Source organism: Myiozetetes cayanensis, unplaced genomic scaffold (genome assembly GCF_022539395.1).
Source record: "Myiozetetes cayanensis isolate MyiCay16 unplaced genomic scaffold, myiCay2020 scf20-37, whole genome shotgun sequence".
Classification (NCBI taxonomy): domain Eukaryota; kingdom Metazoa; phylum Chordata; class Aves; order Passeriformes; family Tyrannidae; genus Myiozetetes; species Myiozetetes cayanensis.
The window spans coordinates 14,964,205-14,990,579 of NW_026087412.1; the positions used below are offsets into that span (position 1 = coordinate 14,964,205).

At 53.5% G+C, this 26,375-nt stretch overlaps 2 protein-coding genes across 5 annotated transcripts in view; one reads left to right on the forward strand and one right to left on the reverse strand.

Annotated features, from left to right (window-relative positions):
* Positions 1-12,076, forward strand: part of SEC14L5 (SEC14 like lipid binding 5) — a 37,927-nt gene extending 25,851 nt beyond the window's left edge. For all 4 annotated transcript variants that reach the window (XM_050317656.1, XM_050317657.1, XM_050317660.1 and 1 more), the window contains exons 9-17: positions 2,468-2,657; positions 2,990-3,078; positions 3,481-3,551; positions 4,207-4,378; positions 5,046-5,180; positions 5,547-5,684; positions 6,421-6,663; positions 7,352-7,530; positions 8,590-12,076. In XM_050317656.1, the coding sequence (XP_050173613.1) occupies positions 2,468-2,657; positions 2,990-3,078; positions 3,481-3,551; positions 4,207-4,378; positions 5,046-5,180; positions 5,547-5,684; positions 6,421-6,663; positions 7,352-7,530; positions 8,590-8,695 (1,323 nt within the window). In that variant the 3' untranslated portion in view covers positions 8,696-12,076. The remainder of the gene's footprint in view (positions 1-2,467; positions 2,658-2,989; positions 3,079-3,480; positions 3,552-4,206; positions 4,379-5,045; positions 5,181-5,546; positions 5,685-6,420; positions 6,664-7,351; positions 7,531-8,589) is intronic.
* A 45-nt stretch (positions 12,077-12,121) lies between these two features.
* Positions 12,122-24,565, reverse strand: NAGPA (N-acetylglucosamine-1-phosphodiester alpha-N-acetylglucosaminidase). The gene is made up of 12 exons (XM_050317827.1): positions 24,552-24,565; positions 22,544-22,729; positions 21,843-22,334; positions 19,120-19,259; positions 18,474-18,582; positions 18,106-18,234; positions 17,117-17,325; positions 16,294-16,341; positions 16,008-16,136; positions 14,965-15,090; positions 14,746-14,806; positions 12,122-14,213 (listed from the first exon to the last, which is right to left on the reverse strand). Exons 1-12 carry the CDS (start codon positions 24,563-24,565, stop codon positions 14,009-14,011), a joined length of 1,848 nt encoding a protein of 615 aa, XP_050173784.1. The 3' UTR covers positions 12,122-14,008.
* Between the last annotated feature and the right edge of the window lie 1,810 nt (positions 24,566-26,375).

Consider the following 26,375-nt stretch of genomic DNA (forward strand, 5'->3'; position numbering starts at 1 on the left):
TGGTAGGAGATTATCTCACCTACTGGGAATCCACTGAAAACGAGCCCTAGGTGGGAGCAAGACAGGGAGGCTTTATCCATCCCTGTGATCTGCAAGGATCCTGCTTTCAGCTGGAACAGGCACCATCCAAACATTTGCCTGTTTTGTTCTCTGGGTTGTTTTTTTTCCCCTGTGTGTCAAAGGCTGGGGAATGGAAGCTGGAGCAGCAAAAAGTGAGGGCACGTGAGGCAAAAGGGGAAGAGCTGCCCCTGGGGGTGCTCGGAGCTCGGTGGGATGTGCTGGGCCAGGTAGAGCTGATTGCTGAGCTCTCCTACCCTTGGGTGGGCTCTGGGAGCTCAGTCCCCAGGGGAGCTTGAACACTGCAGGAAGGAAGGTGCTGGCTATTGGAAATTCATCCTGAACCCCCTCACACTGTTCCCATGTTTGCTTCCCCTGATTCCCTGTCAGAACAGTACAAAACCAGGAGCTGGGTTTCCAAGCCTTGGGGTTTTCCCTGGAGAGGCTGTTACCTTGCTGTGACAATCTGTTCCTTTCATTCTGAGCAGGGATGTCCTTATTCCTCTGTCAGAAAATATCAAAAAATAGATCTCCTGTTTCTTGGAAAATGGCCCTTCTTATTTTCGTCCTTTCTGTCCTATTTCACTATCCCTTCCCTGTCTCTTCCAAAGCAGGCATTGCCTTTAGAATCAGATTTATTGTTGCTTTCAAAATCTGAGGAGCTGAAGGAACAAACTGGAACGGTGTTAAAATTGCAACTACTTAAAGCTCCCAATCATGGCTTTGCACTGTGTAGAAGAGTGCACACAGCTTCACACCAGGCTGAAATTAAAACTTCATTTTCTTGCATGTGGGAGTTACTGCTTTGGTTGGACAAGGATAAAAGACTAATTCCACTGTGGAATAAGTCCCCTCGGAGCTTCCTGCCTTTGGTCCAAACAGAAGCCCTGGATTTGCCTCCTGCCTGAAGCTGTGAATGAGCAGAGGAGGTTTGAAACACGAAAAGTGATGAACCTTCCCCCAGCCATCCCCTCTCCTGGGTCCTGCAGGAGGTGCAGGGGCTGCTGTGGGTGTTGGGGCTGATGTCTGCTGAGTAACAGCTGCCTCTGAGCAGCAGGAGCACAGAGGTAAATCATCTGATGAAAACTCTGCTGTCTCTAATCTTGCTGTGATGCAGAGAAAATGTTGGGGGCATTCCTCTAAATACTCCTGAGGTCCTGTTTGGGAAGGCTGCCCTTCCCTTCCCATGCCAAACAGATGCAGTGTTGGAACCTGCTGAACAGTGTTCATCTCCTGCCTGCTCCTCAGGTGCTTTGGGTTTAGTTTGGGCTGCCTGAACTCTGCCCCATTCTTTAGGTGAGTCAGTTCTTAGCTTGTGAAACCGAGATTGCTCCTGCCTGATTCTTTCTGTCCTGATTTCTGTTTTCCTGAGTTTGGCAGTGGAGAAACAAAGGAGCTTTGACTCCTGAACACGCTGTTTTGTGTTACAGCAGGGCTTGGAGTGCTTGTGTTAAGCAGTGGGGATGCTCTGGAAGAGACAATCCCTGCTCCACAGAGCTTGAATTTTTAATGGAAGCTTTTAGGGGAGCTGGGTGAATGAATCCAGCAGCACGTGGAGCTCTAATCCAGTTGGGTTTGCAGCTGCCAGGCTGTTGGTGAGATCTGGTGCTGCTGTGGAATCTGTCAGAGTCACTGTATTTCCTGCTGCTTGGCTTTGCTGGCAAGTTTTCCTTGTGTTTTTTTTTTTTTCAGCTGAAGGGAACCTGGGAGATCTGGGAGGAGGCTGGAATAAGCCATTCTACAGGCTTGCTTTGGGAAAGCAATTTTGTGCCTGTGATGCCACAATTACTGATAGTGTTGGGATGAGGGATAAAGAGAGGGGGGTGTTGTAGCTTGGTTGATTTGGAGCAAGAGTTAGTGTGGTGGGGGGTGGGGCAGGGAAGCCTTTGGAAGCATTCAGCAGCTTTCCAGTTCAAACACCAGCAGCAGGAACTGCACAGGAACTGGAATTGGTGCTGGTGGGATCATTCAGACTGCACAGTCTGATCCCACTCCAAACAGCCCATGCTCCAAACACCTGGTTAAGGTGTTAGCTGGGACTGGTTTCCATCCTGTGCTGGTTTGCCCTGGGCAGGTAAACTTGCAGCTCCCTGACTTCCACGTGGTGTTGTGGTTGTCCTTGTGGATAAGCAGCCGAGGGAAACATCAGCCAGCCTGGGGTTTGCTGGGGCTTCTGGGACCTGGATCAGGGAAAGGCTTCCCCCAGGCAGGGAGCCGGGCCCTTCTGTTTGCTGCTGGCACCCTCTGCTGCTGCCGGCTGGGTTAGCTCAGGAGGGAGGAGGAATGGGGTGTCGTGTTTGGTTTAGTGCCTTGGTTTTAGGAGATTGAAAAGTGGTGTGCACTCTGCAGCCTCCTCTGCAGGGCACCTGGCACGTGCCAGGCCTGACCCCGGGCCTCTCTCCTCCCCCAGATCCCCAAGGACGAGCACATCCTGCGGTTCCTGCGCGCTCGTGACTTCAACATCGACAAGGCCCGCGAGATGCTGTGCCAGTCGCTGGCGTGGCGCAAGCAGTACCAGGTGGATTATATCCTGCAGTCCTGGAGGCCCCCTGCCCTCCTGCAGGAGTACTACACGGGGGGGTGGCACTACCAGGACAAAGGTGAGGAGCTGACGCTGATACTGCAGCCCAGTCTGGTGATGGGACCTCACCTGTGACCTGGGAGTTGGGAGGAAGTTGTATTGACACTTTCATAGTTACCAGAGCAGCTCGATGCCTGCAAACAGCCACTCTGGTTTGCTGTAATTTTATTCTCTCTGCTCAGTTCAGGCAGACTGGTCAGTGCAAAGCAGCATCTCTTTGATAAGGCTGCCTTGAACCTGATTTTTGTCCTTCTAAAACATTCAAAGGGGCTTTTGTAAAAGGTTCTAGGGTGATAGGTAGCCTGGAGACTGGGGTGCTTCCCTCTTGAAAGCCTCCTGTTTGTTTTGAAGATGGACGGCCCCTCTACATCCTCCGCCTCGGCCAGATGGACACCAAGGGTTTGGTGAAAGCTCTGGGAGAGGAGTCCCTGCTGCGACACGTGAGTTGTGCCTTCACATCTCACCTGAGGAGCTCTCTGTCCCTCGGGGTGTTTAGAGGGCCTGTCATAGCAGGAATGGTTTGGGTTGGAAGGGACATCAAAGCTCATCTCACTCCCACCCCCTGCCATGGGCAGGGACACCTCCCACCAGCCCAGGGTGCTCTCTCCGTCCAACCTGGCCTTGGACACTTCCAGGGATCCAGGGGCAGCCACAGCTTCTCTGGGCAACCTGTGCCAGGGCCTGCCCACCCTCACAGGGAGGAATTTCCTCCCAAATATCCCATCTAACCCTGCCCTCTGCTGTACTTCTGGGTTCTGTGTTTTTTAAAATAAGATCTCCGGGCTATCTTGGTTCCTCAGCCATCCTCAGGCTAATCCTGTCTGTGCTGTCCTTGATTCCAGGTTCTGTCCATTAACGAGGAAGGACAGAAGAGATGTGAGGAAAATACCAACATCTTTGGCCGCCCCATCACGTCAGTATTGATGGTTTTCCTGAACCCCTTACAGAGATTCACTGGCATGGTGAAGAATGTTGCTGTGGAGGTTTGGGATGACTGGGATGGTGTCCTTAGGGCTGAAGTGCAGACACACACAGTCAGTGTGTCTGTCACAGTCTGTTTGGGGAACAATATGTGTATATATATATGTATATATGACTGAAATGCAGACAAATTCTACAGTTTCATATGAAAGCAAGTATTAGTCCTTCCTTATATCTTTTTATATCCCATTTCAGATGAATTTAATCTTCCTGTCTTGGTGATTTTAATCCATATCTTTGTAATTACAGTGGTTTTTCTTTATAGGAACCTGCCTGCCATATTTCACATTCATTTAAAATGCATTTTTAAATTATTTTTAGCAATAAGCCTGCACACTTTCACCCCTTCTAGTGTGACATTATATTCTTGCACTTAAGTCTGGGTGTCTGTTGTACCTGAAGCTCACCTGGATTCGGGTGTCTCCTGCCTGAGTGGAGATCTGCTTTTAATTGGAACTCCTGCTCTCCCTTGTTGGCTCCCCTGGATGCTGCATGGGCTGTGGTGTTACTGGTGTGCTGTGGATCCTAAACTGGGCAGCCCCTGTTCACTGCAGTGCTGACAGGCCTTTCTCTGGGGGTTATTTTAGATCCTGGACGTGCCTGGTGGACTTGGAAGGGCTCAACATGCGTCACCTCTGGCGGCCTGGGGTGAAGGCCCTGCTCCGGATCATCGAGGTGGTGGAGGACAATTACCCCGAAACCCTGGGCAGGCTCCTCATCGTGAGAGCACCCCGGGTGTTCCCTGTGCTCTGGACCCTGGTGGGTGACAGCTGGGCTGCAGATCACAAACAGCTCTGTGCATGTACAAATAGCTAAACCAGCCAGAGTCAGGGAGGGAAAAGCTCCCAGGTAACTCCAGGCTGAACTCCTGAAGAGGCCACAGAGTTGCTGCAGAGCCCAGGCACGGTGTGCCTGGAGCTCACTTGATCCCAGTGATTGTCATCTGTCAGGACAGGGTGTCAGACCTAAATTGCAGCTCTTCATGCAGTAGGAGCTCAAACTCAGTGGGTTTTCATGTGGATGGGAAGATGGATGTTTTTTAACCTCATGCTGGAGGACACTGAGGAGTAATATGTAATAAATAATAAATATGGTTCTGCCTGGTGCCTGCTGTAATGTGAGAACATGGTCATTAAATTCCTTGTGAGGTTTGTGTGTGAGGCAGTGACAGCAAACTTCTTTTACATGGAGTAGAATATGCTGTGAGATGACAGCATACCCCAACATGCCGTGGTTAGAGTTCACTTTCCATTTGTGACCCCTTTCTTTGGGGAAGTACTGCAGCATTTCAAAGCTACTGCTGGACTGCATTCCCACTGCTGAGACCTTCCAGTCTAGAGCCTAAAGCATCCTTGTGAGGTGGTGCAAACGTTCTCTCTAACTTCCCTCAGTGACAGCGATGTCTTCTGTCCCCTTTTTCCTTCAGGTCAGTCCCTTTATCAATGAGAACACACGGCAGAAGTTCCTCATTTACAGTGGGAATAACTACCAGGGCTCAGGAGGGCTGGTGGACTATGTGGATAAAGAGGTGATCCCAGACTTCCTGGGAGGAGACTGCATGGTGAGTGTTCTTTGCTGTTGTGCAGGTGAAATCTGGAGTTGATTCCCTCTTCCTCACTGCCCTCTGGAAGGGTTAAACCTCTGTGCTGACTGGGACACCCCTGCTCTGGGCATGGGACAGGTAGTTTGGGCACAGGAGACCCCCTGAAGTGGTGGTGCTGCCCTGGAGAAGGGGATTAGAGGTCAACTCGAAATGGAGCTCAGATAAACCTTGATAGTTCCAGTAACCTCAGTCCCACTGTGCAGTCCTAGCCCAGCTGAGGGTGTTACTCTGTGTCTGACACACACCAAGTGTTCCTGGGACAGCTGACTTGTACTTCCCGGCTGGAATACCATGAACCCTCATGTCTGTGTGTCCTCTGCCCAGTGCACTGTCCCAGAAGGTGGCCTGGTCCCCAAGTCACTGTACCAAACCGAGGACGAGCCAGAGAACGCTGATCACATCCGGCTGTGGACAGAAACCATCTACCACTCTGCAAGTGTCCTCAGAGGAGCTCCACACGAGGTACAGACCCCTCCTCCCCGGGCTCAGGAGGGGCTGAGCTGGGACACTGGGGTGTTCCTCTTGTTTGGCTGAGTAGAGCAGCAAAGGGCTCCCCAGGGTGAGCAGGAGATGGCTGGGCAGCAGTGCTGCTCCTGGCAGGACGGTGTTAGGGGTGTTGGCTGGAAGTGTGGGAGTTAAGAACAGCACTTAGAGAAGCAGTGTCACTTGTCTCTGCTATGGCCTGATCTTCTGTAAGATACACTCTCTTCCTCCTTCTCCTGGGGGAATTAAAGGTTTCCCCTCTGGCAGTTCAGCTCTCAGCTGAAGTGATTGTTCAGTTCAGGCTGGGATGGCAGTGGGGGTGATGTAAGAAGGTGTGTGCTGGGAAGAGCCTGAGGAGAGTCAGCAGGAAACAGAATGTCCCAAAGAGGAGCACCTGAGTATCCAATCAGGCCTCTGTTCTCACTGATGGGGAGTGACTCTGATTTGGCTCTTGGCTGTGTCCTCTACCTCTTTTCCACAGAGGTTTTCCCAGAACTAGTGACTGATTTACAAGGAACTCTAATATGGGAGGAGACAGGGTGAAAACGCTTGAGCAGATGTCCTGTGGCAGGAGATGGAATGGGAATGGTCTCTATCCTCCTCAGGAATCAAGGCCATGAGCCAGCTGAAGGACTGGGTGTGCTCCACGGGGTGGGGAGGAGCACACTGGCTGCCACCTGACCCTGCAGTGGGCTTGTTCTGCTCCCTGCTTTAGATAGTCGTGGAGATTCTGGAGGGGGAATCCGTCATCACCTGGGACTTCGACATCCTGAAGGGGGACGTGGTGTTCAGCCTCTTCCACTCCAAACGAGCTCCCGAGCTGAGTCACAAGGAATCCACGCTACCAGGTCCCTGTGCTGGGGACAACGTGCAGCTCATCGACAGGACCTGGGTGCTGGGCGTGGATTTCAGCCGTGTGGAATCCCCGCTGGTCTGCCGGGAAGGGGAGAGCATCCAGGTCAGAGGGGTCTGGGGGAGCATCCAGCTCAGAGGGGTTGGCAGGAATCTCACAGTCCTGCAAACTCCAAAATGAGCTACTGGTGGGGAAGGAATTGATGACCTTAGAGCCACTTCCAGTGCCTAAAGGGGCTCCAGGAGAGCTGGAGAGGGACTTTGGACAAGGACCTGGAGGGACAGGACAAGGGGCAATGGCTTCCCACTGCCAGAGGGCAGGGTTAGATGGGATACTGGGAAGGAATTCTTGGCTGTGAAGCCCTGGCACAGGTTGCCCAGAGAAGCTGTGGCTGCCCCTGGATCCCTGGAAGTGTCCAAGGCCAGGTTGGATGGGGCTTGGAGCAACCTGGGCTGGTGGAAGGGGTCTCTGCCCATGGCAGGGGGTGGGACTGAATGAGCTTTAAGGTCCCTTCCAACCCAAACCATTCCATGATTCTGTGATCATTCTCTGGGTTCCCTGTGAAAGTGGCTGCTGTCCCAGTCCTGAGCCATTGGCAAGAGACTCCACGGTAAAAACCCGGTGGAAAAGAACCTTTTTTACTGGCACTGCAGGGGAGTGTCTCAGGCAGGTGAAAGAGGTGATACCTGTGCCCAGAGCCATCAGCTCCCTCGGGTTTTTTTTTGACTTCCCTGGGTCGTTCAGCCGTTTCCCAGGACTCCCAGTGGTCACTGGTGTCCCTCCCTGTCCCCAGGGGTCGCACGTGACGCGCTGGCCGGGGTTTTACATCCTGCAGTGGAAGATGCACGGCCCGCCCCCCTGCTCCGGCTCCAGCCTGCCCCGCGTGGACGATGTCCTGGCCTCCCTGCAGGGCTCCGGCCACAAGTGCAAGCTCATCTACTTCTACGAGGTGTTGGCCTCCAAGGACTTCAGGTGGGACGTTTAGGGGGGATTCACTACGTGATTTTGCCTTAGAGAAGCCAAATGAGAGGGCTGAGTGTGAGTTAAACGTTTGGGTACCAGCGACCCCCACTGGGTGTGTGTTTCACTGGTGATGTTTGGCACAAACTCAGTGTCATTTTGCACAAACAATCTCCTTTAGTGCTGGAGGTATTGAGGGCCCCCTTGGCTGGGTGTCCACCTGAGGAATTTGGGTTTCAGGTCTTGCTTGCAGCTACCAGAAGAGCAGGAGGTTTTTGACTCAGGAGATTTATCTTAGTGGGGATGATTTTGAGAAGTTACTTTTGGAATAACCCAAATATCAGCTGGGCTATTTCCCAGATGTTCTGTCTGGCAGACAAGGATGTCTGCAGTGACTTGGAGAGCACTTCTGAGCAGGTGAACAGTCAGCCTTTGGGAGGGTGTGCCTGGCCTCCTCCTTTAGTGCTGAAAGCACTTCCCAATCACCATTAAATCTGAATTCTTTGAGAGTCCTTGACCTTTCCCTAGAGATGAAGGAAGTGTTAGGCAGAACAGACTTGCAGGTGGTGACCTTGGGAGGTGACCTGGCCAGATCCTGCAGAGTCAGAGCAGCAGCAAACACCTCCCTCCAGTTGTGCAACGGTGTTCCTTGGTGCTCTTCCTGCTTTTAAGTGAGCCCAGCCTGCTTTTGGCAGCAGCTGGAGACGATGCCTGGGCACTCTGAAGTTGGGACTCTGTGCCAGTCCTTGGGCTCACAGTGCCTGCTGCATTTGGGATGCACTGGAGTTTTCCTTTCTGCTCAGGGGGCAGCAAAAACAGCCCTGCAGAGGCTCCAGCTCTTTCCCCTTCCCCAGAACAACAGCCAGAGATGAGGAATAATATCTGTAACTGGGGAAAAACATCTCTAATGAATTTTTCATGATGGCACAGAGATTCTTAGAGAGCAAGTGGGAAATGATGGGACAAAAAGCACTTGTGCAAGCACTACAGAGGGTAAGCTGATCTGTCAGGGGAATAGCTCTCCATTAATTGCTGCCTTCCTAACAGCACATCTGCTTTGTCCCATCCCAGGGGATCCATGTCCAGCCTGGAATCCTGCAACAGCGGCTTCTCCCAGCTGAGTGGAGTCACCACATCCTCCAGCCAGTCCCAGAGCAGCTCCCACCTTTCCAGATAGCAGAGCCAAGGCTGCAGGGAGAGACCACCTGGGGCTTCCCGGCCCCGGAGCTGCTCCGAGCCCCAACCAAAGAGCTCCAGGGCTGAGCCTGGGGCAGTTGTGTCGCAGCCATTGGGACACAGAGAGGCCTCTGGGAGCTGCTCAAACCACGAGACCTGAAATTCCATTGGCACATTTGGAGTCCTGCAGCAGCTGCCTGCTCCTCAAGAGTCCCTTTCACCACCTGTGGATTTTGGATGGGTGTCAGTTTGCAGGAATCTCTCCAAAGGGCTTTTCCCATCGGTCCTTTTCCCGTGTGAGGCAGAGGAGGATGATGTTGCCTTACCTGTTGGACCTTCAGATTATTCCTGGGTAGCAAAACTAATGGATTAAAAACCCAAAAACCCTGGGTGCCCCCAGGGTTCCACTGGACAGTCAAGTTGGGCATTCCAGGGGCAGGGCCTTGGAAGGACACCTTGGTACAGGTAGGACAGTTCAGAAATCACTTCCAGGTCAAACCAAAAACCTCTCCTGGTCTGGCAGGATGTTACTGGGAAACGTGGTGGATTTTTGTCACCCTGCTGAGACAAAGTCAAAACAGTTTTCTGCAAAAGTCCAGGCAGAGAATCTGCCTCCAGCAAGTGGCATCTTCCTAAAGGTAAACTACTGTTCCTTTCTCCTCAGGTTTACAGCAATAATGAGTAGGTCTGTCCCGTCCCTGAGTGGATGGGAACTGAATCTGATTCTAAAGGGCTAAGCAAAGCAATATTTAATTTCCTGAAGGCACAAGATTTTCTGGCAGTAACTTGCTTACAGTTCTTACAGAACTTGCTTCGTTAAACCATGAGCTCACTTGAAACCTTTCAAGAGGCCTGTGTGTATGTAAGCACTTACTGAAGCCTATTTATTCAATGCTAGCTTCTTTTAAATTAATTTTTAACTTATTTATAATGTCAGAAATGACTATTTATTAAATCCAGCCGCCTTTTTTAATGGGATGAACTTTGTTTTTTAGAAAGGAATAAGTGATTGTCTTCAATCCCAAGAAGTCTTTCTACTTAAATCCCAATCTTTGTGACCGCTGGATGTTCTTGCAAAAGGGCTGCACCGTACAGAGCATTGGGGTAAGGGCTGTGTCACCTTCCCTGCAAGGGAAAGGGAGAGTCCAGTGCTTTTTGGACTGTTTCTTAGGATTAAGAAGCCAGGATTGAGTTCAGGAGTTGTCATGAAGATTCACTGTCTTCCTGCACACCAAAAATCCCGTGTTTGTCCCTCACCTCCACTGGCAGATTGGGTGGTTGGGGAGTGACGTTATCGCTGTTCTTGTCCGCATGGCACCAGAATGAGAACGGGTGTCAGATACTCCCCAGGTTTTTATTCAGGCTGATGGAATCTGGGGAGTCATTCCTTCCCACCCTGCTCTTTTAATTCCTGGTTTGGAAGCACCAGGTGCTGCCAAAGGAGCCCAACTATTCCGAACAACGGGAGATGACAACTTGATGTGGTTTTGAGTTGTTTGGTGATTTATTTTTTTTTAAAGGATTGGAGTCAAGGGAATCACTCTCCCACCTTGTAGGGCTCAGGGAAGTTCTGATTTCCAAGGATTCTCTACTTGTTCCATGGACTTTTAGCATTTGTCCCAGACAAGTGAAACTTCTGCCTCGGGCATTTCAGCATCAATGGAGTCAGAGTGTGGGACAAGGATCGCCTTCCCTCTGGAAAATCAGGAGTTCTGACAGTAAAAGTGCATGTGTGTATCCTTCCTGGAAAACCCTTTATCCATAATTCATTCTGATGCTGGAATTAGAGTTTCAACCAATTCCCAAAGCCCCCAGGAGCAAACCCAGCCCGTCCTCCCTTGTGCTGGTTCAGGGTTTCATCTTTTTTGGGGCTCAGTTTTTAACGTGGTTGTTCACGTCCCACACTGGCATCGTTCCTGTTTCCTGTGGTTCCCCTGGTTTCCAAGGGTTAAGGATCTCGTCCTTTGCACTGGGATACTTTTAAAGTTTATTTTGAAATGTGGGATGTGCTGTTTTCTGCCCACACGAAAAGTTTTGGGTGTTTTAACTCTTGTCAGTGAGTGGAACTTGGCACCCCTGGCAGGTCTCCGAAGGAGCCAGGGAGGCCTGAAGGGCTGGTCCCACGGAGTGTTCCCGGCTCCAGGGACATCCCAATCCTAGTTTTATCCTCGTGTTCCTTGTCAGTGCTGCTTCTCTGCCCATGAGATCACGGCACAGGTGTGTTTGGGAAGCAGCCTGTGACCTCTCCCTTGGCAGAGCTGCCTGGGTTATCCCACCTACTCCTTTACTTTGAAACCAATTTGAATAATCCAGGATTTTTTCCCTATTTTTCCAGAAGGTTAACAGGAGAAAGGGAGCAACAGCCTGGATGTTGTGGCTGGTGCTGTGCTTTTTAAACCTGACCTTGTGAACTGCAGATACCAGAGACAGAATCCTTCTACATCACCTCTCTCCCCTCAAATGACATCAGTGTGCTTTAGGAAACAAAACCACGGTTTTGTTCAGAGCAGCACAGTGAGTCGAGGCTGGGAGGAGTCCTGGACCCTCTGGATCCTCTCCTAAGGCAAAACCTTGGGAAATGGCCTGTTCTGGGTGCTGACTGGTGATGCAGCAAGGCCCTCCCCAGCAGCGAAGCCAGTGAGCTTGGGCTGTGTTCAGGTGGTTAAAAATCAGCTCCCGGTAAATTGGGGCTTTCCTGTTGCAGCTGTTCCATATGCAAACACAACACCTACCTCAGAGCTGTCCTGCAGGGGGCTGGGCCGTAGTTTACAGTTAATTATGGCCAGAGGTGAAACCTTTTTACTCTCGGTGATTCCTCCAGGTTTGCCCCATTCCCTGGGGTCTGTCCCAGCAGGACTGGGAAAGGCAAACATGGAGCACGAGGATGGATGGTGGATCGTTCAGTCCTGGGCCCTTCTGGCTGAACATTCGCTGCCTCTCAGGTGTGAAAAGGGCTTTTTGCTGCTGCTGCAGCAGAGGAGGAGCCCCGGGAGCTCCAGCCCCGCTGCCGCAGCTGCCCGGGGCCAGGGGCCGGCTGTGCCCCGGCACTGAGCGCTCCCGCTCAGCACGGAGGCACCGCAGCACCTCTCAGCAGCTCCTCAGCTCCTGGACTCACTCACTTCTCCTTTGGGAAAGAGAATTCCCAGCTGTGCCCAGGTGAGGGAGCCCGGAGTGAGCGCTGGGAGCGTTTGCTGTCACCCAGTTGGGGTCTGTCGGATCCCTTTCAGGAACAGGGCAAAACCAACTTGGAATAAGAATTTCTAATCCCAGTTTGGTTTGAAAAAGCCATAATCCACTCGTCCCAAATCTGGACCGCTTCCTGAGCTCGGAATTCCTGGTGGGAAGTGCTGAGCCCAGCTGTCCACCCTGCTGGGGTGGGAAGTGCTGAGGGCCAGGCCAGCCGTGCTCCAGGCAGGGAATCCCTCCTTTCCAAAGGCACACACTGCTGTAATATCCCACATGTTTATACTGTGAGCAATTAATGCAAAGAGCAGCTATTAGACCATTAACTGACAGCAGTTCTCAAAGATTCCTGCATGGATTCAGCTTTTAATATTTCTCCAACACGCTTGTCACGATCCTCACACCTGATTATTTCTCTCTTGGAAGGCAAAATTGGAGTTGTGTCACATGCACAGGCTTTTAGTGACACCAACACCCACCTCCAGGTTCTTAGTTACATGCATCAGTTAAATGGGCATTAATTATTTTACTTACTCTCTCTCCCTCGCAGCTGGCTTTGGTTTTATTTACTGAAATTCTCATTTTTTCTCAGCCAAATCTCCTTTAAGAGCCCTCTGCAAACTGCAAGGCCCTGTAACGTGTTCCCTGACAACAAATGTACTTCAGTGCTTGTCTGTGGGTACCTTTGGGTATGTTGGAAATAAAACAGCATCTCTAAGAATATGTGGAATTGTTTGATGCAATTGTTCAGATCGTGGGAAGTTGGGAATTTCAGCCTGTGTGCTGCTCTTTCCCCTGGAAGCAGAGGTAAGGCTGGCTTGTGTTCACTTATTCCTGCTTTTGAATTAAAATGGCCATTTTTTTCCCTGCAGAACCAGCATTTTTGTTTATTTTCCTAGCACAGAGCAGGCTGGGACAGCACATCCTGCAGCGTGGCTGTTATTTCAAATAAAAGGGCCCCTGGGTTCCCATGGGGGGCTGAGGTGAACTGGGAGAGGATCACGGCTCCTTCTGCAGCTGGACAGCAGGACTCTTGAGTTTCAGGCAGGTAGCACTAATAGACTTTATTCAAGTTTCAAATAATCTTCTGTAAATCATAGAAAAATAGAGTCTTCTGGTTACAGGCTGACCTGATGGCACAGAAATTACACATCCTTTCCATGGGGAGGGAAGAAGGGAGTGAGTGAGTGCATAAACCTGTGAGTGCTGGGGCTCAGACAGGCTCCAACCCCTCTGCAGCATCCAAGGGGCAGGGTAAAGGCTGCCTTTCCCTCACTGGAAGCAAACTCAAACACTGGTTTACTTTAATTGTGCAAGGAGGGGGTTCTGAATTTCCAGACGAGGTGTTTGGGAGCTGGGAGGGTTTGAAGAACTTGCTGGTTGTGCTCTCTCTGAGGAGTCCAGCTGGGGCAGGGCAGCCCAGGCTGTGCCCTGCCAGCCATGCCAGGCTGTCCCTGTCTGTCCCCTTCCCTGGCTGGTGACAGTCCCTGAGCCTCCAGAGCCTACAGAGATGCACCAATGGAACTTGAGACCTGACAAGGCTTTTCCTGTCGCTGAGCTGCAAGAGCCTCCCCAAAATGCAGCGCTCATGACACGCTTGGGGGCTGAGGACTGGCTCAGGAAACACTGGGGGTGCCTGAAAGCCCCAACCCTGTGACCCCAGTCAGGAGGAGGGCTCTGGTTTCACTGGGGGCTGCACCTGCTGCAACATTTTAAAACGTTTTGTCACTTTTCTGATTAAAATCTGAGCTCCCCAGGGAAGGGCAGACATGGACTCTAACACCCTTAGGCACCAGCTCTGTGCTGGAGGCAGTTTACCTTGAGCCTCAAAACCACTCAGCACTGCCCAGGTGGGCAGGGACCCTCCTGAGGTGCCTGTGGCTGGCACTGCTCACCTGGTTCCCTCCAGATTCCGAAGGAACCAGCCCCTTTCCTTCCCTGCTGCCGCTGTGGAAGTCCCTTTCCCAGTGCCCTGCATCCCATCACGGGGCTGGAGCAGCAGCGAGGGAGCCAGGGCTGAGCGAGGGAGTTGCTGGGCTGAGGTACCTCAGGCACAGTGACTGTCCCGGCCAGCGCTGAGGGGCTGTGCAGGGGGCACAGTGAAAAACCTCCTCTCTTCCCATCGGGGACTCTAGAGTGAGTCCTGATTGTCCTCGGGCTCCCAGGCAGCGGCGCTGGGGGTGTGGGTGGCAGTGCCGTTGATGTCCCTCAGGGGGTGGTACCGATAGTCCCCGCCCTGCCGCTCCGACCGCGCCCTCAGCACCAGCCCCACGTTCCCCAGGGCACTGAGCACCAGCAGCAGGGCCAGCCCGCAGCTCAGGGACAGCCACGAGCTCCTGGGGGACAAGAAGAATCCACGTAAGCAACAGCTCGGCCTGTGTCGGGCGTTCCGGGGTGCAAATGATTTGTCAAGGGTTGTCCTCCTTTCTCTGCCTTCCCAAGTTTGTGGTCCTGCTCTCAGGCAGGAGGGAATCAGGGAATTCTTTAGGCTGGAAAAGCCCTCTAAGACAATCAAGTCCCCTGGTGCTGCCAAGGCCACCGCTAACTGATGTTCCCAAGTGTCACATCCACAGGCTTTTAAATCCCCCCAGGGTTGCTGACTGCCCTGGGAGCTGTGCCAGGGCCTGACCACCTTTTCCATGAAGAAATTTCCCCAATATCCAAACCTCCCCTGGCACAACTTGAGGCCCTTTCCTCTCGTCCTGTCCCTTGTTCCCTGGGAGCAGAGCCCAACCTCCCCAGCTCCCTCCTCCTGTAAGGGGGTTACAGAGTGAGAAGGTCCCCCCTGAGCCTCCTTTCCTCCAGGCTGAGCCCCACCCCATGCCCTGTGCCAGCCTCTGAGGTACGCAGTGTGTACCACCCACTTACTCTGACAGAGAGAATCTTCCTGTGCTCCTCTCCTTATTCTGGGAAGCCAAACACTGTCCAGCTGGAAAACAACGAGGGAAGAAAGGCAGTGTTGGGCAGGAGGGTGTAAAATTCCACCAAAAAAAGAGCAAGCTTAAGCAGAGCTGGTGACTAAACCACTGTTCTGCACTAAGGCTGCTCTTTCAATGGTTTTTTACAGCCCCCAGGCCCTGTAGGTACCTCTGTGCAGCTGCTCCTGCAGGTCGTGGGTGGTGTTGCAGCTGCCGCTCTGGCGGTCGCAGGGACACGAGTGCTCACACTCACACTGGCTCTGGCAGTTGGGCCCAAACCAGCCCAGGGGACACTCTGGGGAGTTGAGACAAAGAGGTTGGTCATTGCCAAAGCTCCACCCACGCTGGAACCACCCAGGCTGCAGCTCCCCCAGCTCAGCTGAGCCTGCAGCAGGCTGGGAGCACCACCCTGGGAGTTCTCTGCTGCTGTTTTGTGTGTCGGGGAAGTTTCAGGGATCACAGAATCCCAGCATGGTTTGGGCTGGAAGGGACCTTAAAGCTCATCCAGTCCCACCCCATGCCATGGGCAGGGACACCTTCCACCAGCCCAGGCTGCTCCAAGCCCTGTCCAGCCTGGCCTTGGACACTTCCATGGATGGGGCAGCCACAGCTTCTCTGGGCAACTCCTCTGGGCTGGAGCTGTCTGAGCATTCCCAGGCTGGAACACCATCACTAATGGAACCAGGCACACGTGGAATTTACACCCTGCTGTATTAACTTGTTCACTGGGATCCACAGGGCCCCAGGTGCCTCAGAGAAGCTGGAGTGGTGACACAGGGGAGAACAGCGCCAGCCCCATATGCACTGGCACAAGGACAGCCGGACTGGGAAGGTGGGATGGCACCACAGCCTCTGGAGCGCTCCACAGGCACCGACCTGGATCACCTGAAGCCCGGGCTACAGGCAGGGTCTGGTGCAACACCCTGGAAGAGTGGATGATCCTGTTCTACACTCAGGAGCTTTGGGGCTGAGACTAAACAGAAATTCACCATTTTCTGTTGATGAAGAAAACTCCTCCCTCCTCTCTGCTCCTTGCTGTCCTTTTTAGGACAGGAAGAGCCGAGGAGCCAGCAGGTGACACCCCAGCTGTGACATTCACGCCTGAGCCCACCTGGCAAAACCTTCCTCTTGCTTTGCCTACAAGAGGTGGCTCAGAGGTGACACAAAACCCTGACCCTCCCAGCCCAGGTGGCCCTTCAGAGCAGCCCTTACCGTGCTCACAGCTGGTGCCATAGAAGCCAGGGGGGCAGGCACAGGTTCCGTTCACGGGGTCACAGGAGCCACCATGCTGGCACTGGCATTTCTGGCTGCAAGATTCCCCATAGAGACCAGGAGCACAAGCTGCAGAGACAAGCAGGGAGGTCATCAGGGCCCTCACTGCACGGTGACACACCCCAGCACAGCCACAGCTGGGGGTGTTTGGCCTCTCCCTCTTGGGAAGTGGTGCCTGGTCCCCTCTCCCTGGCTGTGAGAAGCAGAGTGCAGTAGCAGTATTTACCTTCTGTGCAGTTGCTGCCAGTCCAGCCGGCATCACACAGGCACCCAGCTGTGCAAACACATGGAACAGCCATTAATGACAACAAAAAAACCGCTTGGAAACAGCAGGGATGCAAAATTAGGAGCCACTGCCTCTTGAGGTGCCCCCTCGCCCCTGCCAGGAACCCCCCGGAGGAGGAACCCTGCACTCACACACAGGGTGGGTTCCCCCACTGCAGCTGCCAAAGGCAGCAGAATCCCTGCTGAGGGGATTCCCTGGGATCAGCTCTGGGCCAGCTGCTGCACCCCTACACCCCCCACGCTCTGCTCAGTCACTGCACTGTGCACACCTGAATGAGAGGGGAACCAGAGCAAGGCAGGGAGAACAGGACTGAGCAGCACAGAGGGGCAGACGCTGGGGGTGGACATTCCAGCAGTCCCTGGCTTTGAAATGAGTTTATGAAGATGTGGCAATGGCACAGTCATAAAAATCCTGAAGTAGGAGAGGCAAGTAAAGCAGGAACAGTAAAGGGATGGGGCAGAACCAGCTGCTGCCACACACCGTAATACACTGCCCTGCCTCAAAAAAACCTGAAACAACCCTGGGGCAGGAAGCGAAACTGAGACCCAGAGCTTGACATCAAGGCTGATTCCAGGCCCAGTTCCCAGGCCTGAGCCCAGCTCTGCCCTGCTGGCTCCTGAAGTGTTCTGCTCATCCCCACTGCTGCTCCAGCTGCTGCAGGGCAGGGGCAGTGGGAGGGCAGCCCCAGCAGCCAGCCAGGCACAGGACATTCCCAGGGCCGCAGCGCCCGGGGCAGCACCCCCAGCCCCTCTCCCGGACTCACAGGCGGTGCAGAGGCCGTGCAGGCTGCAGTTGGCAGGGCCACAGTCCAGGCTGTCACAGGCAGGGCCTGTCCAGAAGGGCCCGGAGCAGCGGCAGAGGCCGGCCTGGCACAGCCCGTGCCCGCTGCAGTCGGGGGGGTCGCAGCCCGGCTCGTGCACGCACACCACGGTGGAGACGCGCCGGGGGCAGCGCCACGTGCTGTCAAAGGAGCTGGGGGGACACAGGAGGGGACACTTGAGCTGTGCAGGCACTGAGCTGCCCCAGCCCCACCCAGAACCATCCTCGTTCACACTGGCCAACAGCAATGTTAATAGTAGGAAAATATACACGGAAAGCAAGATTTGAGCCAGTGTTTTAACTAACCATTAAATCCCCACTGGATAGGAGGGATTTCAAACGTGGAATTACAGAAGCAATGCACAAAGTCTCCCTTTAAGCACTCTCAGCTTCCCCAGTTTTGGTATCCAACGTGCTTTTCCCTGAATGTTATTTGCTTTGATATAAATTATATTTTTGCAGTTAGGGGGACTGAGTGTTAAATCCCTCCATGTTTACAGTCAGATATGACTAAGAAGCTGAATTTAAAGTAAAATGTCCTTTAGGTTCCCCCCTGAGGCAGGGCAGGGTCTCCAAGGTAGTGGTTGTCTTCCATAAGCTGCTGCCAGATCTCTGCTAATTCCCATGAAAAGTGCAGCTCTGCATCTCCCAGTCTAAGAGCTGCTGCCTTATCCGATTCCCACATCAGGCCACTCAGTCACAGCTTTGCTGCCTGTCTGAAACCAGCTCAGCTTTAATCCTGGCTGACTGAGTGGAAAAAATATGGAGTCACTCAATTGCTTAAAACTTTAGAGCCTCTCTCTCTCCCCCAGATCCTGTCACCTGCCTCTGCTGTGCCCTCCTGGCTGAGCTGGGGGCAGGACTGGGCTCTGCATCCCAACAGGAGCTGCAGGGCCACCTGTGCGGCCCTGGGCACGAGCCACCAGCACCTACCAGTGCTCAGAGGGGTAGTTGGCAAGGGTCCCGTTTAAGACCAGCGTGGCAGAGCCTCCACCATCCAGGTTGATGGCATTGACGACTCCCTGCTGCTTCAGGAATTCTGCCATTTCCCACAGGTTGACCCTGCAAAGCAAGGGTGATTTGCTGATTTGACTTCAGTGAAGCTGCTGTGGTAGAAGTCTGTCACCCTCCTCGGTGGGAGGAGCAGCTCTCCCATCCCGGCCACCCTGACTCGCTGTCTGGGGGCTGCGGGAGCCTTCCCTGGCTCCCCTGAGCTCTGCGAGTCTCTACCTTAAAACACAGCCCTGGCAGCTGCAGGGTCGCTCCAGCTGAGGGATTTCAGGCCTTCCCCAAGCCCTTACCCCCTGGATTCCGTCTGTCCATCCACGTGGACCAGGACCAGCCGGCCCTGGCGATCGTGTCCCACCGCAGTCCTGGCCGAGATCACATCGATGAACTTGTCGAAGGTCCCTGTGCAGGAGAGGGAACAATTCACACCCCAGCTGGGCCAAGATGGGCTGTTCACACCCCTCTGTCTGCAAACCAGCTCCCAGCAAGGGCTCCCCTGAACTGAGCCAGTGAGAGCACAGCCTGGGCTCCTCCTGCTCGTCCAAGCCCCACAGAAGTGCTCCTGATTAAGTTTTTGTCTGGCAGAGACAAAGCAAGGGATCCACCAGCCCACAGTTCTAAACTCCTGTAAGAGGCAACTGCTCTGAGTTTCTCTTCACAGGTTAGATGGGATAGCAGGGAAAAACTGTTCCCTGTGAGGGGGTTGGGCAGGCCCTGGCACAGGTTGCCCAGAGAAGCTATGGCTGCCCCATCCCTGGAAGTGTCCAAGGCCAGGTTGGATGGGCCTTGGAGAATCCTGGGATATTGGAAGGGAGGTTGAAACAAGGTGGTCTCTAAGGTCTCTTCCAACCCAAACCATTCCATGATTCCATGGAAGTGCCCCTCCTTCCAAGATCCCCGTGGGAAGGACACTCCATGGCCAGGCTCCCCAGGGTTTACCTGTGGTTTGAGTGTCCCCACACTCGGCCATCCGGCTCTCATTGACGTAAACTTCTCCATCTCTGAGGAGCCAAACCACCCCACTCACAAGCTGCACAAAAGGGTTTGTTTGATCCAAGACATCCTCCTCAGACAGGTAACTAGGAGAGAGAGAGCAGGAGGGGTTACCCACGGTCACAGCAGTGTCAGGTAAGAGCCTCTCCTGCTGCCAGCAGGCTCCAGAAACAGGGAGAGGGGGATAGGTGTTGGAATAAAGGGGTCACATCCAAAAGCAGAGGCCAAGCAGTGTGAAACATCACTTCAGCAGCCAGAGTGGCCCCTGTGCTCTGCTCTTCTGCACAAACCCAATGTGGCCAGTGGACCTGAGCCAGGACAGCAGGGGCAGAAAGCATCTGGCAGAACACAAGGTAAGAGCCACTGCCAAAGGCTCAGGGATCTGTGGCAGCAGCTGTAACATCCTGCTGCCTGTCAGCTTCCACCCTCCACAGCTGTGACACCAACCAGCTTTGGAGAGGACTTGGAGCTGCAGCATCCAGCCCCCTGCAGCTGCACGGAGGGGGAGACTCTGCTGGATGCTCCATCTGGGAAGAGCTTCCTCTGCTCCCCCAGGCAGCAAACCCTGCCACTAAACAGCCAGGCAGTAAAAGCACTGTCCAGCTGCCACTTCCACGCTCGGGTGTTGTTTGTCACCACAGGGGGCTTCCCAAGGGACAGCCCTCCCTCAAGGATCAGGGTGATGAGCAACACCTGCCTCACCAGAGCCTGGTGCTGGGTGATGTTTGTAACAGGAGAGGCAGGAGCAGGGGCTGCAGCTGGACAGCTGAGCTCTGGCTGAGCTCTGCCTGTGCTTTTGGGTTTAAAACTGTCTCTTGTGGTATGCTGTGGGAACTGGATACTCAACTTTTAGTTGTTTAGTATCCATGACTGTGGGCAAACAAAGCCTTTTGCTTTGTAAGAAGGTGTAATTGCAAATACCTGAACGAAAAACATGGGAAAAGAAGTCCCTTTCCCCAAGGGAAGGGAACACAAAGACAACACGAACACGGCTGAGAATGGATCAAACCACACAACAGCTTGGGCATTTTAAAGCCTGAAATCCCCCGTTATCAGCCCAGAAAGGGGCAACAGCTCTGCAGGGTGGGGGTAACAGTGTGCCCTGTGCTCCATCCTGCTGGTCACGATGCAGTGAAAGACTGAAAGGTGAATTACTTTCCTCACTGCCCTGACAGCCCAAATTATTTACACCCAAACTATTTCTAGGTCATGGTTTGGAAGCCACAAAGCCACCGAGCACCCCTGACAGGGACACTCTGCCAGAGCAGGAGAGAGCAGGGCAGAGCTGAGATTAAGGACCTTGCAGTTGCTGTTGGTCCCCTCAAGAGAAGCCCCCTCACTAAAGACATGTCAGCACCTCAGGCAGTCCCTGTGCCACAGAAGTGAAGGCCTTGGTGCTCAGGGCTGTCAGAGAACACCTGCAGGATGAAGCCCTGGCTTGGCACAGCCAGTTTGGCTTTGCAGGGACCCTTGCTGAGGCCTGGGAGGGAGCTACCAGAAGGGTGGGGAATGCAGCCAGCAGCTGCAGCAGCTTCCAGGCTGCTGCTCCATCTTCTGAAACCATCAGAAGGACCCTGGGAGCCCTTCTGAGCCCTTTGGGGTTGCTGCAGCTCCTGAGGCCTTTCATTCCAGGGAGCACCACAGTCCCTCTGCCCAGCTATTCCTCACCTGAGGGTTCTGTCTGCAGCTGCCTGGGAGTGTCACACACCAAGGGGGACAATAAGGCCAGTGGACCAGCCAGTGTGGCTGGAGCAGCAGGCCCAGGGCAGTGCCCACCCCTGTGCTGGCACTGCTGGGGCACCTCCAGCCCTGGGGGCAGTTCTGGGCCCCTCGACAAGAGAGACACTGAGGGGCTGGAGCGTGTGCAGGGAAGGGAACAGAGATGGGAAGGGGCTGGAGCAGCAGGAGCAGCTGAGGGAGCTGGGGGGGCTCAGCCTGGAGAAAAGGAGGCTCAGGGGGGACCTTCTGGCTCTGCAACTCCCTGACAGGAGGAGGGAGCCAGGGGTGGGTCAGGCTCTGCTCCCAGGGAACAAGGGATGGTAAAGGGGAAATGGCCTAAAGTTGTGCCAGGTGAGGTTTAGATGGATATTGGGAAAACTTCCTCATGGAAAGGGTGGTCAGGCCCTGGCACAGCTGCCCGGGGCAGTGGTGGAGTCCCCATCCCTGAAGTGTTCAGAAAACAGGTTTGCCCAGAGAGAGTGTGGAGTCTCCATCCTCAGAGATGTTCAAAACCCAGCTGGACATGGCCTGAACAGCCTGCTCCAGCCAACCTGTGCTGGATGAGGCTCCTCCTGAGGTTCTTTCCAAGCCCAGCCTTTCTGTGCTGCAGCCAGAGCAGACTCAGAGTCCACTCTGTCTCTTCTCTTGGGGAGGTCAGAGCCCTCCCACCCTTCAACCACCATCAAGTGTCCCTGCTGCATGTTGGGAGAGGAGACACTGGAACCTAACCAGTTAGAGATCATCACAATAACTTATCCAGCTTCCTTTCATCCTAGGAGAGGTAGCTGCATGGGGTACAGGTAGAACATCCCTAACTTCAGCATTCAACGTGTGCTTCTCCTGCAGCTGGGAGAGGCCGAGGAGGCAGTGCCCGGGATGAGCTTCCTGCCCCAGTGATGCCCAAAAGCCTTCAGCGTGGAGAGTGCTCTCCACACGGCCCCAGCTCTTACCCGAACACCATGGTGCCATCCTTCCGGATGCCAAACTGAGCGTTCTGAATCCCTCCAGAGTTCAACACCAGCTTCCCATCGCTCACCACGTTGCCCAGGCACTCTCCGGTGTCCATGTTGAAGTACCCGCCGTTCTGGGCCACCAGACAGCTCCCGAGCCGGGCTGTCTCCTGCACGGTGGCTCTGCGGTGCTCCCGGCAGCCGCCGGCGCCGCCCGGCTCCAGCACCGACAGGGTCCGCAGGGGGTTCCTCACGAACGTGAAGTGCCCGTAGAGCACCTTGCGGTCGCTGCCCTCGGGGGGGAAGTACGAGACGAACGTCCTGGTGGCGGCCACCGGGCCGGCCGTGCTGGCGTCGCCGGGCCAGGTCTCGTGTGTGACATTGCCGTACCTGCGGGGCTGGCAGTCCCGGACGTGCCGGTGGCCGTGCCGGGGGCCGTGCGGGCCCGGCGAGTAGGGCTGGAGCGCGGGGCCGCCTGCAACGGGGGGGCTCCTGCAACGAGAACGCGCGGCTGCCAGGGCTGCGAGTGCGGGGACGGGAGCGGCTCGAGGCAGGGGGCACGGCCCCGCTGACACCCCGGCCCCGCTGCCCCCGTGTCCCCGGGGCTCGGGGGGTCTGCCCCGCTCAGCACAGAACCACCAGCCGGGCCTCGGGAGCCGGGGAAAGACCCGCCCCGGGGCAGGCGGTGCCCGGACACTCACCCGGCGCCGCGGGCCACCTGCAGCCAGCCGAGCACCGCCAGCGCCAGGACCGCACCGACCCCCGCCCGGCCCGGGCCTGGGCCAGCCCTGGCCCCCGCCGCTCGCCCGGGCCCCCGCCCGCGGCCCCCGCCGCCCCACACGGCGCCATCTTGGCGGGCGCTCGGCGGGCGGCACCGGCAGCGCCCCCTGGCGGGCGGCGGGAACGGGCGGGGGTCGGTGCGGAGTCAGGACAGAGACCCCTGAGGGACAGGGACAGGATAGATCCCTGAGGGACACGGAGCGGGACAGAGATCCCTGAGGGACACGGGCGGGACAGAGATCCCTGAGGGACACGGGCAGAGATCCCTGAGGGACACGGAGCGGGACAGAGATCCCTGAGGGGATGCTGCCATTTTGTGTGTCAAGGGGAAGTTTCAGAGAATCCCAGCATGGTTTGGGCTGGGAGAGACCTTAAAGCTCCTCTTGTCATGTCTTGCCATGGGCAGGAACACCTTCCACCAGCCCAGGTTGCTCCAAGCCCCGTCCAACCTGGCCTTGGACACTTCAGGGATGAGGAAGCCACAGCTTCTCTGGGCAACCTGTGCCAGGGCCTGCCCACCCTCACAGGAAAGAATTTTTTCCCAGTATTCCATCTAACCCTGCCCTCTGGCAGTGGGAAGCCATTCCCTGTTGTCCTGTCACCTCATCAAAATTCCCTCTCCAGCTCTCTTCAGGCATTTGATTCTGTAAATGTTGTGCTCCAAAGGCAGGTGCCCCTGTGCCTGGGGGAGCAGGGCAGTGGAGCCACAAGCCCAAGGCCATATTGCAGGTGGAAAAGCCGGTGTTTCCATGGTCAGTGCCAAGAGGTGGATAACGCCCAGCTCTCCCAGGGTAACTGCACCTGGTACAGGTAAGCTTGCTGCGGTCTCAGGTACCTTGTAGGTGGAAAAACGTACTTTTATTTCACAAATTAACCACAAAACTCCCACAGCACAAGCCACTGAATTGATTATCTTAGCAAATGGGTTACTGTGCCTCCACTTTCATTCAGCTGTGGAGAGCTGCAGGTGTCCTGCTTGTGCTTCCAGCTGCAAACAAGCTGCACCATGGAACTTCAGGGTGACTGCATGTGGTTTCCATGGTCTAAACTCAGCTCTGTGAAAAGCATGAGTAGAGGTCTGCAGGAGCTCACTCAGGATCGTGCTTGGTCTTTTGCTCAAACACCTTCCACTTTTCACAGGGAACTAAGGGTTCCAGCAGGAGGATTCCACCCCATTCCCAAGCTCACCCTGTCTTTTGTGCAGCTTTCAGGAGAGGCCAGGATCACAACTTGGGTTGTAGAATCCACGGACCGAAAGCTGCCTTTGGAATCCACAGGGAACGGAAACCTCTTGCAAAGTGGAGTGAAAACAAAGCAGTATTTGAAAACTCAATAGTCTTTCAACATAGTGAGTTTACTTTGCAGTTAATTTCCTCTCTAAAGCAGCCCCTTCCAGCTCACTAATATTGAATGTAAGTGGAATACAAATGACTTGTTTTTGCAGAGCTTTTCAAAGAGGGAAGGGTGGCATTGCCAGAATTTCAGTGTTTGTTTCAGGTGACACATAATTTCATCACTAATGGAAATAACTATCTGTTGTTAAAAATAACAAGTCTCCATTTCAAGCATGGCACAAACACATTCACCTCCCCAAAAAACAGAGTCTAAAGTCCAAGTATGTGCAGGTGCTGGGCAAACACCTTGTGACCACACTGGGCTGAAAGAATCTCAACAGCTGAGCTGTCCTGGGCTTTGGTATGAAAACACAGCCCTAAACCTGAGGTAGGTCATAGTCTAAGTCAGGCTTTAAAGCCATAATCTAATACTAATTCCACCTCTGTCTTGCACATGAATTTCAACCCAGCTCTAAAAATTAGGGAATGAACACAATTAACAAGTATTTGACCCTTTTCCTGTAATTTAAAAAATTTTAGTTGTGAAAAAATGTGTCTAATAATTCACTAATTTGAATTTGCCTGCAGAACTTACTGGGAATCAGCCATATACACTGGCTCTACTCTTTCTGAATAACTTATTTCCCTTCTTCCTCTTCTATGCCCTGAGTGGAAATAAAAAATGTGTTTCTGTAACCTACACCCGTATCTGATAAAAAGATGTCTAAGCCAATACAAACCAGTCAGGAGAAACTGGTTTGGGGAAGTTGTGTAAAAATTTCCTAGGGCACTTCTTTTACCTTCACCCTTTACTTAGGGATTTTTTTTGGGGTGGGAAGAAAATAAATAAAGCAAACAAAAAGCAGCTGGTGAGGTTAAAAAGAACATGATGATATAGCACAGCTTCTGTGCTCTGAACCCTGGTTGTGTTGGTGAGCACTGTGAGTCCATACTCTCACAGTGCAGGTGTGATTGGTGCAAATACTTATTACTGAGATATTCCATGTTAATCTTTTCAGTGCAAATTCAAAAAATGCAATTTTTAAAAAGGTTTGTACTACATATATTATGTGTCAATAGAAGTAGCAAAGGAGCATGGGGTTTTGTGAGGTTTGCTCAAGATATTTGAGTTGGAGATTCCTGGAATGAGTGAAGTTCCACCAGTCAGAGGGATTTTGGCTGCTCTGTCTCTGTTTATTGCAACTCACAGCAGTCCATCAAGTGGAGGAGGACTGGGAATGGAGCTTAAACAGACTATTTCTAGGGTAGACTGCAAAACTTTCTGAAATGTTACAGGGAAAAAAGACAGGAAAATTCTTTTGAAAAACACAACTGCTATTCAATAAATAGGAAACATTTTACAGGCAGAAATCATTTCTCTCTCAAAATGTCTTTCTCATAAGCGCATTCCTGTTTTCAGAGCCTCAGCCAGAAGAGATGACTGCACTCAAAATATTTATCTTTCTCCAGCTAAGTGCTCTGAAGATTAGGTAGGTCAAAAGGACTTTTATTGCACTCTACCTTCATAAACTCAAGTCACTGTATCCAGAAAGCTCATACATTTGTGATTTTAAGTAGTTTGATAACCTGACAGAAAACAGGGCTGTGTGGAATTGGGGCCTGACAGCCTGCAGGAATCCAGTCCCTCATTCCATCGCAGGACAGGATCTTTGCACTTTATTCAAGGAAGTAAAGGGAAAAGCAATTTGCATTTTGCATTAAAATGGTATTAAAATGTGAGACAGTGTGGGACAGTGAGGCTTTTTCACAGCCCCAAACCTGCCAGAGCTCAAGGAGCATTTGGACAATGCTCTCAGGGACGGGGTGGGATTGTTGGGGTGGGATTGTTGGGGTGTCTGTGCAGGGCCAGGAGTTGGACTGGATGATCCCTGTGGGTCCCTTCCATCTCAGGAGAGTCTATGATCCTATGCTTTCTCAGTTAGAAAAAGATGGATCCTCAAGCATATATTCCAGTCTTTATTATCTTGTGGAACCCGTCTGCCCAGCCTTGTGATTAGTTCTTGCTTTAAGAACAGTGGTTTCATTGTTACCACGTACTTGCTGGTCGGCAGTAAGGGGGAGTTACAGTGGAATGTAGCATCCATCAGCTGGTTTTGTCACAGGGGTCAAAGAGGCATGACTGGAGTAGCAGGAAACCTTTCAGATGGGTGGCCGTGAGGGAAGGCAGAGAGAGTCATAGAATCACAGAATATCTTGAGCTGGAAGGGACCCACAGGGATCATCAAATCCAACTCCTGGCCCTGCACAGACACCCCAACAATCCCACTCTGGCCTTCAGAGCGTTGTCCAAACCCTCCTGGAGCTCTGGCAGCCTTGGGGCTGTGCCCACTGCCCTGGGGAGCCTGTTCAGTGCCAACCACCCTCTGGGGGAAGAACCTTGTCCTGAGATCCAACCTGA

Bases quoted from the DNA above. Each gene is read 5' to 3' on its own strand.
- NAGPA (XM_050317827.1), bottom strand. The intron at 22,335-22,543 runs GTGAGTGTCCGG...TTCTCGTTGCAG, and splicing joins CAGGTGGCCCGCGGCGCCGG to GAGCCCCCCCGTTGCAGGCG. The intron at 19,260-21,842 runs GTAAGAGCTGGG...TCTCTCTCCTAG, and splicing joins GATGGCACCATGGTGTTCGG to TTACCTGTCTGAGGAGGATG.